General features: G+C 38.2%; 3 protein-coding genes, 1 long non-coding RNA gene and 1 other non-coding gene across 7 annotated transcripts; 4 read left to right on the forward strand and 1 right to left on the reverse strand.

Moving 5' to 3' along the window:
- The first annotated feature begins 391 nt into the window (after window positions 1–391).
- Window positions 392–463, forward strand: TRNAG-UCC (transfer RNA glycine (anticodon UCC)). The gene has a single exon. It is a non-coding gene; the product is annotated as a tRNA-Gly (tRNA).
- Window positions 464–6330: 5867 nt separating this feature from the next.
- Window positions 6331–7447, reverse strand: LOC135437822 (uncharacterized). 2 transcript variants are annotated; one of them, XR_010437758.1, is made up of 2 exons: window positions 6785–7447; window positions 6331–6567 (listed from the first exon to the last, which is right to left on the reverse strand). It is a non-coding gene; the product is annotated as an uncharacterized LOC135437822 (long non-coding RNA). The 2 variants fall into 2 exon arrangements; XR_010437759.1 differs by having other exon boundaries at window positions 6331–6587.
- Window positions 7448–8195: 748 nt separating this feature from the next.
- Window positions 8196–9070, forward strand: LOC135437710 (uncharacterized). Its single transcript, XM_064695756.1, has 3 exons — window positions 8196–8440; window positions 8493–8647; window positions 8704–9070. Exons 1-3 carry the CDS (start codon window positions 8239–8241, stop codon window positions 9013–9015), a joined length of 669 nt encoding a protein of 222 aa, XP_064551826.1. The 5' UTR covers window positions 8196–8238; the 3' UTR covers window positions 9016–9070.
- A 1765-nt stretch (window positions 9071–10835) lies between these two features.
- LOC135437872 (uncharacterized) lies at window positions 10836–11711 on the forward strand. Of its 2 annotated transcripts, none has more exons than XM_064695952.1 (3): window positions 10836–11044; window positions 11108–11268; window positions 11331–11711. In XM_064695952.1, the coding sequence occupies exons 1-3, from the start codon at window positions 10864–10866 to the stop codon at window positions 11595–11597; spliced, it is 609 nt and encodes a 202-aa protein (XP_064552022.1). In that variant the 5' UTR covers window positions 10836–10863; the 3' UTR covers window positions 11598–11711. The 2 variants fall into 2 exon arrangements, with proteins under 2 accessions (XP_064552022.1, XP_064552023.1); XM_064695953.1 differs by having other exon boundaries at window positions 10837–11044; window positions 11111–11268.
- Window positions 11712–12921: 1210 nt separating this feature from the next.
- On the forward strand, window positions 12922–14054 carry LOC135437753 (uncharacterized). Its single transcript, XM_064695814.1, has 2 exons — window positions 12922–13293; window positions 13356–14054. Exons 1-2 carry the CDS (start codon window positions 12931–12933, stop codon window positions 13854–13856), a joined length of 864 nt encoding a protein of 287 aa, XP_064551884.1. The 5' UTR covers window positions 12922–12930; the 3' UTR covers window positions 13857–14054.
- The last annotated feature ends 429 nt before the right edge of the window (window positions 14055–14483 follow it).

Here is a 14483-nt window from a genome sequence, read left to right on the forward strand (position 1 = left end):
ACAAATTACACTCAAAGCAAATAAGCAATCAACATAAATTGTATTTTATTTCTGCCTCTGGCTAAGCATAAATTCCAGCGCATTTCTGTGTGTTTTTCCTAAATAAAAGGTTTTACTTGGTTAAAGGAGCTTAAATGCAATATAAGGAAAATGCCGGAAAAACTATTATTGTCTTAAGTAAACATCTCGAAATTGATTCATTTTTTAACTGCAAAATTATATGTTCTTGGTGTTCGTCAGGTTAAAGTTGTGCCTACAATTTGAGATTCGTCGAAAAGGAAAACGATAAGAGCAATAAGCAAAATATTCAAAATTAAAGAATACATTTGTTTTAGTTTGCTTTAAAGTCTGTGATTTTTATATTTTGTAACTCGGTGCCATTGCCAAAGTGGCGTCGGTGGTGTAATGGTCAGCATAGTTGCCTTCCAAGCAGTTGATCCGGGTTCGATTCCCGGCCGACGCACAAGTAATTTTTTTTTTAAACTTTGAATTTTATTCAAAAATATGAGCGTACCCGTAAATAATATGATTAAAGTTTATTCATATTAACTACGAGCGTCATTCTGCTTAAGCAAACAAAAAAAATCCTTTCCAGCATCGAAATAGTCATGACTTGGGTTCCTATGTGTTAAAACTTTTTTCTTTGGTACATTCTAAAAAAATTCGGCAATTTAAATTCTTAATATGCGTACTTTTTATAGAAAGCTTACTCTGTCATAGTCTGTAAATGTGTCTATAAATATATTGTCATGCCGTCTTTTTTAAAATTATTTATTAATTTGACATATTTATTATTATTTTCTATTTATTCACCTTTTGATCCCACCCACATAATTAACACAACCGTTATTGAGCAAACAAACGTTTTTTTATTGTATATACTTATTTACCATATAAAAATAGGAAAATACAGTTCCGTTTTGAGGGGACAGATTCTCTTTTGACGTTGTGCATATTTAATTGTTTGCTGGCGGACAAATCAAATAGTCGAAACAAACACAAATTATCAATTAGACGGGCATAATCACAATGTTGAGTTTGGGCATTATCATATGGGGCGATAAAACGTTTATCGATTGACAACGACCAACGACATTGTTGGTGGTCCCGGACCCGAAGCCCGACCCCCACACTGACGGACTCTCCATGTAAACGCTGTCAATATAATTAACGGCAAATGCCGGCGACTGGCGGCAAAAGTCTCACGGCACGACAAGAAGCTATGCGATGAACGACGCTGGCTCCCGAAAGCAAGAGCTGATGCCACACCGCGTGGGTCCCTCCGTGGTCCTTAGACTATAATAATTCCACGCATAATTACACAAATATGCGTTGCCTATGCAAATGAGACGGGGCGACGACTCTACACTTCCTGGACTTGGGGCGGTGTGTGTTCCACCATTGTTGGTTATTTATATGGCGGGTGATTACGCGCAATTAATGCATCAATGCAAGTTATTGAATATTGAATACTAATGACGGCTGCCACACGGCGTGGCATCCGCGAGCATACAATATAATTGCGGTCGTAAATTGCAAAGTCAGCAGAATGCCTAAGAAAATGCAATGACTCCGCGCCTGGGGAATGGACGCGAGAGTAGGCGAGAGCTTGATCTCCTTGTCTAGTGGCTGTCATTGGACGCAGGCATTTTCCAGACCCAGACCCAGACGCAGACGCAGACTCAGTCACAGTCTGAGAAATTGACCGCCCCGAAGCCATATCTCATTGTCATAACGGACAGTGCTGACAGTAAATAATCCATCAATAATTGCATCTTCACTTGCGTCGAGTTTTTCCGGTTGCATTCTGGCTTTTCATGGCCCCACATTAGGCTGGCCGCGTCCCTACTTTATGTCAATTGTGTTGACATTAATCATGGCAGCTTTGATTGTGCACTCCTCGAAATTGGCCACCCAAGGCCTTGGCCACTAAAACTTGATCTGAGTAGCCGACAGTGACAGGTTATACGCTACTGCTACTTCTATGGCTACTGCGACTGCTGCTGCTACCAGTAGCAGTCTTCCCACTGAGGTGGATGCGCGTCTCTAAAGTGGAACAAGATAATTTGAAATGGAATGCAGTCAGAAAAGATCTTCAAATGAGTCGAACCGTTGTGAATTCCATTTATTATCTACGATTCATTGGTCAAAATGAAATGCAGTTGAAATAAGATATGTGGAGCTGCTCAAATTAGGTCTTATATTTAAACAAATTTGTATTTTATTATTTATTATTTATTATAAATATATATTTTATAAAAAAATAAATACTATTTTTTTATAATACGTGGAAGGTTTGAACCAAATGCAACGACAATTGTAATCCCAAATCTAAAAAAATTATTATTCTTTAACAACAAAATACATTGTGTGTTTGTAGTCTCATAAGATTTCTAAGTTATTTTACAATAATATTAAATAAACAAGTTTCAAAAAAAAACAATTTCAAAGAAAATGGAGCAAATCTTTTAAAGCAATCCATTCTTTTAAAAATAACAAACCCGTGTAATCTTCATTTGGTGGTTGATACATAATTATAATTCCAGCCTAATTCTTACGTACTTATCCGCTTTTTCTTTGCAACTGGCAAGTATGCAAATATCATACATTTATTAACATTTTAAAAACAAACAAAACTCATTTGCCGAAAGCGCATATTAGTGTTAGATTCCAATTTGTACCTATATTCTGTGAAATATATTATTTAGCATCAACAAAAGCCACGCTTGGAAAATTGTATAACTTATATTCGAGCTTGTTTAAACTGAAACAGAAGCTGACAGCTGCCTTATTCGGCCTGTCATCTTGGCAGTAAAGAAATGTAAACACTCACATATTTACACACTTGATGCACGCACACACACACGCACACACACAGACTGCACGCACGCACGCACAGAACGCACACAAGCTCATTGTTATACACTTGATGTAGTTTGTTTATATTTGTTTATGTTAAATATTGAAGTGCATATGAAGCCACTAAGAGAGAGCGCCACTTGAAAGCCGGGCCAAGCTTTTCAGGTCAGCTAATGGCTGCCTTTTGGTAAAGGTAGCAGGCAACAACAACAACAATAACAACAACAACAACGATACCACTGAGAACTTTTACCGTAAAAGTGGATTTTCTTTTGCGCCATTTTGCGGCATTTTACGTTTCTTTCGTGGCCGTTTGCCTGCTTGGCTTTTATTTACGTTTTGCTTCACACAAAACTCAACTCGTTTCCCGCTTTCCCGCCAGCAGCACCAACTACTTCACCCGCTTAAGCCGCTCGAAACAAAGTGGTGCTCGTGGCTGCGTCCATCCGCAAAAATGTTTGTAGCCACAGTGCCGCAAGGTAGCGCCAGGAGCTTATTTCTGGCAAAGAGTCCACCGCCCTGTTCGCCTCGTCCAAAGAGCTGAGCGTGCAGCCAGCCAGTGCATTTGGGTCAGGGTTCGGTGGCAGACGCAAAGAAACTCGCAGCTGACATAGAAATGTTGAAGAAATGCTCAAGAAATGTTTGATATGAGCGACTAGGCAAAGCAAAACATCCAAAAGTGGCTAACCTTTCAATTCCCCACTAAATCGCTGCGATTCTGAGAACTGCACATATTTAATAAATTCATTTATTTGTTAAATATCTAAAGCGAGCTGCAGTAAGTGTAAGAAACTGGTTCATTTCAACTAATTACCCTAATTGCTTCTAAAGAACTTAATTCATAAAGTAAAATTATATCTCATATTTATTTGCAAATGCTTAACCTTTGAAACTAAAAGTTATTATCAGCTTTAGAGCTCCCTTTTTCATCGGGAGGATACACTGTTAACTACCGGTAGAGCAAAGTTTTTTCTTGAACTTCTGCTATTCACCAAACTCCAGTCTTACTTGTTCTCGAACATCATACTACATTTAAAACCAAGAGTTGTCTTTCGAGAGTACCCGCTTGGGATAAGCCAAGTAACCTGGTGCCGAGCTGCAAAGGCTGTGGTTCTTGTTCCTTCAGACCCGTCCTATGGGAATGGGGTAACATTCTCGGGACTTAAATATGTCATTAAATAGCCTGAGAATACGAAAGCAAAAGACAAAATTTCAATGTACATTTTTTGTTTAACTTTGAAGGCAATCGGAAACAAGGAAACCTTTGTCTATGTTTGCCAGACTGCATACCGAATTTAATTTCATTAGATACAATTTATAAATGTGAGCCCCTTTAAGTCGGATGCAATTTTTTATCGACCTTCAGTTTAATACCTCGTCATGGTGTCAATAATAAGCAGCTACGCTACGATTTAAGCAATTCTCCTAAGTTCTTCCGCATGAACGAAGTGTCATAACAAGATTTACAGCGCTATAAGCTGAAGTGGAAACCCACCATAAACATGTCCATGGGCACAGCTGCAAAACTAATCCGCCCTGTTCAACGGACACAACAGCAACAATCGCGCATACAGCACCAACAATCAAATCAACCAATCAACTGTCGATTACTTAAGCCATTTTCAATCAACACGGCGCCGACATGCCATACATACACATACCCGTACACATACATAAACACTACACAAGTGAATTTCAAATCTCAAACGCACAATAAACGCAATTACAAGCGAGAACTCACAGTTCGACAGAGAGAGAGAGAGAGAGAGAGAGAGAGGGAGAGAGAGAGAGCGAGGAAGAGTGGCAGGTGAAGAGTTAGTGGGCGATAGAGAAGTAGCCAGGCTGTTATGTGTATGACCGCAGGCCGCAAAACGCGGCAAAGGAAATGAAAGCCAAGCGAGCCACACATACATGAGCTGAAACAAGGAGGCGTATTTGCAATGCGAAATGCCAGCGGAACAACCCGCAGATTCCATGCATCAATCAATCAATCAATCAGTCAGTCCACACGCATGCATATTGCCAAAATGATTCAAGTCAATTATGAGAAGGCAGCGTTTTCGATAAGTGTCCCCAGCGGGCCAACATGCAATCAGCAGTAAATTATATGAGCAGAAAAACTAATCCAGACTCCAAATCCATTTTCCCAGATAAAACTTCATGTTAGGGGCATATGCAGTGTCACGTCACATAACTTTTGGCCATCTGATAAACCCACTCAATGCATAACAAATAGCGTAGTGTTTGTGTTCGTTAGATACCTAACAATATTTGCGGCAAACGATAAATAGTATAAATACCTGCGAATCGTTTGCCACACATTCAATAAACAGGCAATTCACTAGATAAATGTATCTAAAAGGTGCGCATATATCAACTGACTTAACTTGCTCTTAGGTAAAAGTTTTTTGTACACCCTGTACCAATTGAAAGTGGGATATTTTGTGCACATATTTGTAATAGGCCGAAACCATATATGAAGTATGTATATATATTCCAGATCAGCATCAATCAAATAGGCTGAAAGGGATTTTACTTTCGTCTGATATGCCCGTTCCGGCTAGTATAACCGATCTCAGAGACCTTAAGAACAGGATACATCCAATCTGGAATACATGATCAAAGTTATTTCAAGGAATCCATAAGTTCCCCATTTCACCAAATTCGTAAACATCAAAAGAGCATTTGTAGTATGTTTTGGAAATAATAAACCCAATATCGTATAGAGGGACAAGAATTCTTGGATTCCTGCCCCATTTCTTGCAGTATTATAAAGTGGAGTCAACCAACTACTGTCCAATACTCATATCACATAAACAGCTTATTTAAAGAAGCGGTACTTTTGCCATTCATATGGTATCGACAACAGACACACACTAATGGAATCGCTGAATGTGAAGTTTGTAAATGCAACATATTTTGAGCACAGTGGAATCAGGCTATAAAACATTCAGTGCACAATTAACTCGTTTCGCTATGTGAAAAACAAAATTCTAGTTGTACAGTCGCCCGAACAAGTTAATAAATGCTTTTCGTGAAAAATCCATGCTACCCTTTAATATGTGCAATCTTTAAATGTTCGGATTATTCAAATAATGACAAAATGCATATTTAACAGAAAAATAATTAAGAACAAACATTTAATTTCACTTCTACTTATTTTAATGTACTTAATAAACTAGATTACCATACTTTTCGGCGTAGAAACCATTTTATTAATATTATTACTCGTTTCATTAAGTATTTGGCGTTTTGTTATAGCAGCATTGACCGTACACAGCTGCCCTTTTAAGGGAAGCTTTAAACTTGAGGCCATTTCCAGAATTTTCAAAGTCCATTTCCGGTTTTGTTTTGATACGATTTTAAGTGGATTTACTCGGTCGTTGTTGTTTTGATGTTGCGACAGCCCTCTTGGAACTTTCATTTTCATTATGTCACTGTCTTTAACATTTACCGCCCGCTATTTCCATGGTATATCTAAAAGTTGTCCCGGCGGTAAAATAAAGTTACAATTTTTATAACGATTTCAGAGTTTTTTTTTTCCATCATTTTTTTTCTTTTTGTTTCTGTGCGCGCCTTTATCCCCAATTCATCTGTTTTGCATATTTCTTTGTTATGCTTGTGTTTCCTTTCTTTCTTTCTTTTCTCTGCAGCTTTTCTCCTTTACGATTGTGTAACGTAATCTCCACGTGCTTTTTGTCCGTCTGCCTAGGTTGTAAAAAAATCTGCTGTAAATATATGCAAATAAGTACAGTTTGTGCTTTAATTTGAAAGAAGTGAACTTTTCAGTGTGACCTTCGCATTAAAGTTCGCGAAAAGTTGAAAATATGGTTGAAAAGTTAAAACGAACTAACGGTATGAAGGAAAATAATGGAGGAAGATGAAAGTAAGAAAAAAGTCTTAAGCATGGAAATTGTATACAAACCAGTAGGAGTGCCTTAGACGAGGTTGGCCGACTAGAAGATACCCTGTACTCAGCGCTAATATGCTGTCATCCGAACTTGTCTAAATCAAGGGTTCGAAGAAACCAACATTAGTCTCTTGCCTATAAGGTAGAATAAAACAAATTAAAAAACAACCAGATGTTGTTCAGATTTGGATATGCCAACACATCTGAAAGGAATTTTACAATTTTCTGCTGGCCTTTGGTGAAACTTGACTAGATACATTTGAGGAAATGGCACTTCCCGTCGAATGATACTAACTTTTATAGATAACCAGTTGAAGTACATTGAAAAGCACTCTGAAATTCCAGCTAATTGTTTTGTATTTCTAGTACACTTCTGTCATGATTACATATCTCGGTATCTGTTATCCCTGCTTCAAGTTGGAAGACACATGTCTGTTCAATTAATTTGGCCAAAGTATGTGCACAGTGCTTATTGTCCGAGGCCGCGTGTTTTCTAAAAATTACAACTATAGTTTTTTGGCTGTCACAATTTTTTGTTTTTTACTGTCATAGATCTACGCATTGTGTATAAATTCAATGCAATTGATGATAAGCTTTCTGATTACCTATAGATAGCTGGGCTAACAAAAACGATTGGCCGCATATGGCCAATTGTAAATGATTCACTGAAAATATTAAACACCCCTAGATATAGATCATAGACAATAATTGGCGATAAAAAAAAAGTTACTCATAGACTTTGTGTCAAATAAACAGCTTTTTAAAATTTCTATAAGGTTTTAATAAATATAATGTAACTACGTGTTATCGATTTTATTTAAAGAGTCGGTAAACCACCTCAAAATGTGAGTCATAATAATAAAATAATCATAGCGAACTTAGTAGACACACATGCGCATAAATATGTACTATGTTGGTATATACTTCTTACTGGGAGATAAGCTTTTACACAAATACAGCGCTACTTGTGATATTGGGAACGTCAAGAGACATGCAAACAAAACGTTGACAGATAAGCCACAAAAATGTTTCAGGAACAATATAAAAATCTTTAAGTTTTGCAAGCTTGACTACGAAGACACTCTGTAGTCAATTTGATGAAAGACAAGCAAGGATATCACTTTTATTTTTCCTTTAATTCAAAAATGATTTTAAAAAACATCAGTTTTTAATACAATGAGTAAATATTTAATTATAGTTCTTAATTAAGGTTAGTTGAAGATCCAAGCCAATAACTAATGTTGATTACACCGCTCTTCCTGGTTTTAAGTGTATAGGGTATTAAAGCCCCTTGAAAATGTTCGGCTTTCGAGTTGCATATGAACTGTTATCGGAGATTCCAAATTGCAATGGAAAATATTGTAAGGAAAATACTCAAGTGCAACCAATTGATTTGAAAATCGTTGTGGTTAGTTCAACGACAAGTTTTAGTTCTAATTTGTGATCCAAAGTCAAAGGTGTAAAGAAGTATGTTGCCACCGACAGCTGTTATCCTTTTGCTGTGCCTGCCACTAGCATTTGCCACCGAGTCGAGGGAGGCGGCTGTCAATGCCTCAACTCCCCGTACCTGTTACAGCTGCGAGGGCATCAATTGCCAGCGAACCACGCTCAAAAATGTGACAGTGAAATGCAACGATCTGCTGGACACTTGTGTGACTGTCTACGAGGGCTGTGAGTAAAATCGGCTATAATACAGGAAAAGTCCTTAACCTCTGCTTCACAGTTATGGTAAGCGAAAGGGGCTGCCAGCTGGAGCTTTCCCTGGCGGCGCAATCCAAGTGTGACGCACGGGACATTCAGTGCCAAAAGTGCAGCGGAGAACTGTGCAATAATCAAGGACGCATCGACTTTCAGTGCATACAATGCAGCGGCTTGGAGGTAAGCTCTAAGAAATATTCAATTACACAAATATCTCAGTTCTTAACTTCTTGCAGAATTCCAACTGCAACTCGGCAGGTGACAGCATCAGCCCCTCCCAATGCCCAGCGCCGACTGCAAGTAATGCCTATTGCTATGTGAAATCCGTTGACACACATCTGCAAAGAGGCTGCGCTCTAAGCGTGAAGGAGCAACAGAGTTGCCTGAAGGACAGCGACTGCAGCCTGTGCCTTCCAGAGGATACTCACGGCCCCACCGCCTGCAACAACTACGCGCTGGACATGAAATCTGGCGCCGCAAGGGGACAGCAACTGTTTGGTCTACTGCTGGGTGTGCTCAGTCTGGTGGCCGTTCAAGGGTCCCACTAGCTTACTTTCAAATTGTTTAACAATCTAAAATAAACAAAATCAAAGCACAAATAAATTATTGATTGCAAATTTGGGGTTTTTGGCTTATCACCACGGACACCTATCAATTGTCCTATGTATAATTTTTTAATTTTTGCTGGCCTAATGCAGTAAATGATTTCTAAAAATAAATAAAAAAAAGAAAACGTTAGTAAAAATTATGCCAATGAAATCAAATCTATGTATTTTATTCATTACTTGGTAGAACGTGAAATAAAAATGGTGTGAATACGTACACATTTTGATTAAAGTAAAAAAAAAAAACAGTTTTCTTTTATAAACACTGAAATAACTTATGAAAAATAAAATTAATTAGATAATAGATATATATATATATATATATATATATATATATATATATATATATACATATAACTGTGCTCTACACTGTGAAGCATAGACAATCATTATCATGTACTTAATAATTATGTGTACTTAAGCTTGATAGAGGCTTGGGTATGGCTTTCAGTAATAGGCGTTAAAACTATCATTTATTACAAAATTTGAATAGTTACAGTTTTTATGTTATTAATGCAAGTGCATACAAGGTATCTCGTGTTTCTTTAGTAACTTTTAAGGCATTCGGGCATAGCTAAATATTTTAGGTAATCAGACACATAGACGTTCTTTTTGCTATAGAACTGTTCTTATTCTAAGTCCGATCACCTTCATAATGTTCAAGGATTGATTTTGAAGCCATTATCTCTATATATAAAACTGTTTGTCCTGACTGACTGACTGACTGACTGACTGACTGACTGACTGATTGGTGATCAACGCACAGCCCAAACCGTAAGAGCTAGGAAGCTGAAATTTTCACTGTAGTTACCTTATGTGATGTAGGTGCACGCTAAGGCGGGGTTTCGGGAAATTCCACTCGCAAGTGTGGAAAAACCGCGAAAAACGTTTGTATGTAACTTTTTTGTTTACCATCCGATCGGCCCCAAACTAATTTTGAAAGATCTATGTTCAAATTAATTTGATGGTTGTTTCATACTTTTTGAAAAATCCATCCCTCCTTGGTGCGAAGATTTGGTGAATGACGTTTTGTGTTCAAATTTATTTCCAAAGATCTATAAGAAAAATCATTAGAGACGTGTTTCACATTTCTCGCAAAATCTAAACTCCTTCGGTGGAAAATGCATTTTTAAGATTTTTTCGGTGAATTTTAAGAGTTTTCCGATTTGCATAAAAGTTGTTTGATTCCCGTCCGATCAGTTTTAAAATCATTTTCAAAACTTTTTTGATTTTATAACATACGTGCCACGGGCAAGGCCGGGTTATACCCGCTAGTATTATATAAATCAAAAAGTACACACTCATTACAAAAAAAAAATATATAAAAAAATTATTTAAATAGAGTGTAAACAAAAGTTGATACAATTTCTTAATTATTTCTAATCATTTTCTTTAATTTGTAGGTCAACATATTTATTTCCAATTATCTTATCTTTGAATATTTAAATTATAATGTACAGAAATAAATAATCTAGCTATTGTAGATTAGCTATGTTTTGTTTTCAACTTACATTCAAATCGCAAATAAAGTAGATAAAATACTATTAAATATTATCAATGTGTGCTCCCAAAATATGCAAAATCTTTATGTAATAACTTATTCCTGCTTTAAAACATTCAGTTTTTTTTTCAATGTTTATCGGTTATGGAACAATTTCTAAGCTAGATACTACAACGTTTCCAGCTGTCAAGTGTTATGCCATGTGGAACTAACGTCGAGTGCACTTCACCTGACAGAGAGGGTATAAAAGTCGAACGCGTTGGCCTTCGGCCCACAGTTAAAGCCCTACCATGAAAGTCAAAGTAATTCTCTGTGCGCTGCTATTGGTCGCCCTTTCGACAGGATATAGCGAAGCCAACAACATCAGAAGTTGCCACAGTTGCCAAGGCATCAACTGCCAGCGAACGGAACTGAGTCAGGAGCAAAAGTGCGTGGACTCCCTGGACTACTGCGTGGCCATCTATGATAAATGTAGGTTATCAATGCAGCCCCACGCCCCTCCCTTGAGTGCTTTCTAACCATTTTATTCGGAAGCAGCTAAGGTTCTCTACAAAGGCTGCTCCCTTGAGATTCCCTCTGAGCTGCGCCACCGATGTGACTCACCGAACGATGGCTCCTGCTTTAAGTGCAACACGGATCGCTGCAACAATGTGGGTTCCGCGAAATTCGCCTGTGTGCAGTGCAATTCCAGCGAGGTACGATGCATAATCTTAGGCCATTTGCATACATATTTATCTTAAATCCTATATATCCACAGGACACCAATTGCGCTGAGAACGCGACCTCGCTGAGGCCGGCAGTTTGCACAGCTCCAACGGCTTCCAATTCATATTGCTTCGTGAAAGCCTCCGCTTCTGGCAGCAGCATTGAGCGGGGCTGTGCAACAACTGTGATTGATCAGCAGAGCTGCCTCAAGGATGCCAACTGCCTGCTGTGCTCGTCTGGAGATGTCCGCGGCTGCAACAGCGTCAATATTGCAGTCGATTCGAATGCTGGAAAAAGTTTTATTCGCTTTCTGCGATAGTTTTAAGCTTGCGTCCACTCAATAACTTCTATGTTCCTGACAACTAAACAATAAACACTTCACAAGCTATTTAGATGAAACAAATAACGAAATAAAAATGGCATCAAAATCAAATTTAGATAAAATGTATTATGGCCGATCACTTATTAGTTGAGATAAGATAACGTATCTATGAATTCCCAAAAGTTATTTTATCGAACAGCAATGAAAAATAAATTATATACGAACACATGAAAATCAAATTAAAAAAATTTTACTCTGAGAACAAAATTATTTTTAACTCAAATTTAATTGTAGGCATTCCAGATAAAAATAACGTCTGTCAGGATTTCAATGTAGAAGTAAAATATGAAGTCTAACAAGAAATATTGATCTACATGTCTGCCCGTTTTCCGCAGGTTTAATGTTTTTCTAGCAATTTTAACTATCGCTTATCCACTTATGATGATAAGTAATACAGTCTAAAACCAGAGGGAATCAAATAATCTAAGAACCATGTATGAATTTAGGGGTATTGAACGCGTAATCAATATATGTAATCAGTCATTTTGGATGTCGGATAATTAAAGACCCAAGCAACCATATTTTTCTTATCGAGGGTGGGTGTTTTGAATATATTTTTGATTACAACCAATCACGACTTCTTCCCACATAGAAGATATTTTACAAATCCCCTTGTCATAAACTGTAACTACTGAAATAAAAAATCCAATCAGTCAGTCAGTCACGACGTACAGATTCTTAAATGTTGTTAGAAAGGTCATAAAGGTCGTTTAGATTCTTAAATATAAATTAAACTATTTTATCAATTAATTGGGTTTAAGCTTATCTGACAAACGTTAAAGAGGGTCCAGGGGAATTATAACTCATGTGATTCACGTGACGGAAGCCAAAAATGATCACGCACCCATCACCGAAATACGAAAGCTACTTTTTGATAACATGCTATATCAAGGAAAAATTCCATTACCTTTGTAAACATGTTTGTTTACTTATGACTAAGGAAGACTCTATAATGCAACCCATTAAAAAGATTTTTAAGTACCATTAGGCCTTATGCATACACAAAAGAAGCCAAATGGTGAATTGTTTGCAAAGAGCTCAAGAGCAATACAAACAAACACGACACATCGCAGGAATAATGTGCATTATACGGTTATCAATCAGCTTGACTTTGGGTGAGCTAAGTAGTAATAAATATCTATACTTAACTAAGAAAACTTTAAAGGGCCGACTAATCGGGACCAACACTTCGCTGATGCACTTCAGCTGGTGGCCTGTAACAAAGCATTCTCGAGTGCAGCCGAGTTTATATAAAGCGAAGCCCCTTCCAATGACAATTGAATCAGTTTCAATGTTGACCAGGAAGTGCGCAATTCTCTGTATTTTATTGCCTTTGCTGAGGGCAGGTTTCGTCCTGGCATCGGAGTCATGCCACTACTGTCGCGGCATTAACTGCCAAAGGAGCAACTACGAGGCCACAGAACAATGCGTAGATCAGCTAGATGCATGCGTTAGTGTATTTGAGGGGGGTGTGGTTAAGGCACAGGGCTGTCTGGAGCTACTAGAAGGCAGCTGGAGAGAGCCTTGCGAAAGCAGAAACCACACCCGTATACAATGTGAGATTTGCGTCACCGAAAAGTGCAACAATGTGAGTGCGCGACAGCTGTCTTGTTTGCAGTGTACTGATACGGAGGTGAGTAAGAAGACAAAAACGATCGCCATAGCAAACAGAATCTCATGGCGTTACTTTTGAAGGATGACAATTGCCGTACCGCACCGGAGCAGCTAGCACCACAAGCCTGTGGAATAGCACGCAGTGGTCGCAGCCTTTGCTATGCGAGCATCAAGGAACAACGAGTTGAAAGAGGTTGCTCCCTGACCTTGTCTGAGCAGCGCACTTGCCTGGCCGATGCCAATTGCCAGCTGTGTGATCCTTTGGAAATATCGCATTGCAACTATCAGCTGCTGGAGGACACTGCAGTGACAACTGAGCCACCAGGCGAGAGTACGTCATCCACTTCTAGTTCCAGTTCGAGTTCCACTTCGACGTCAACCAGCAGCAGCACCACCACCACTACTTCTTCGACTGCCTCGCCTCCTACAACGCAATCCACTATCCCGCCCACCAAATCACCGACTGACCCACCAACCCCATCGCCCCAGCCCGACAGCGCTCAGAGCTTGTGTACTAAAAACATTCCAATTTTGCTGCTTGCTTTGCAGTTGGTTATGTATTTTTATGACCCCAATAAATAAAATTTCGGAAAAAACGTTGGACTAAGTTAAACGGCTCTGGGTTCCCACGACCTTCCCTCAACCGTAAAACTAATACTAATCTAATAATCATTAAACGATTGTTAATGTTCATAAATAACGATAAAGTACTCAGTTATACGCATAAATATATCTGTACTGAAATGGCTTACAATGCTCCGCACATAGCCAGCCAAAGTCCGAGACTAGGTTTATGATTGGAGAAACGAATTACCTGATTAGTGACTCTTAAGTTTGTATTAGTTTTCCTTTCTTCCCTAAATACAAAGCGAACTTAGATAAAGTTTAATCTTAAGAAATGGCACCCTATATGTGAGTGGCTTTATCTAATTCCGAAAAAGCCATATAGTTATATAAAAGGAACACCCAAATATGAACGCCAGGATTCAAATATTAAGCTAAAAAAAACCCAACAACATGATTAGGAGAGATTAAAGAAGATTGCGACATTTTATGGGAATACATTGCGATAGAATACACTTGGTAACAGCAAGTACAGAAAATTACATCAATACATCCCTAGATAAGATGTCGAAGTGGCCCACTTTCTTAGCATGCTCAATAACGTGGATCAGAGTTTGAATGGCAAGCGAGTGTATGGCCATATAA

Source organism: Drosophila montana, unplaced genomic scaffold (genome assembly GCF_035044405.1).
Source record: "Drosophila montana isolate Dmon_TW-CO22-7 unplaced genomic scaffold, ASM3504440v1 contig_3833_1, whole genome shotgun sequence".
Classification (NCBI taxonomy): domain Eukaryota; kingdom Metazoa; phylum Arthropoda; class Insecta; order Diptera; family Drosophilidae; genus Drosophila; species Drosophila montana.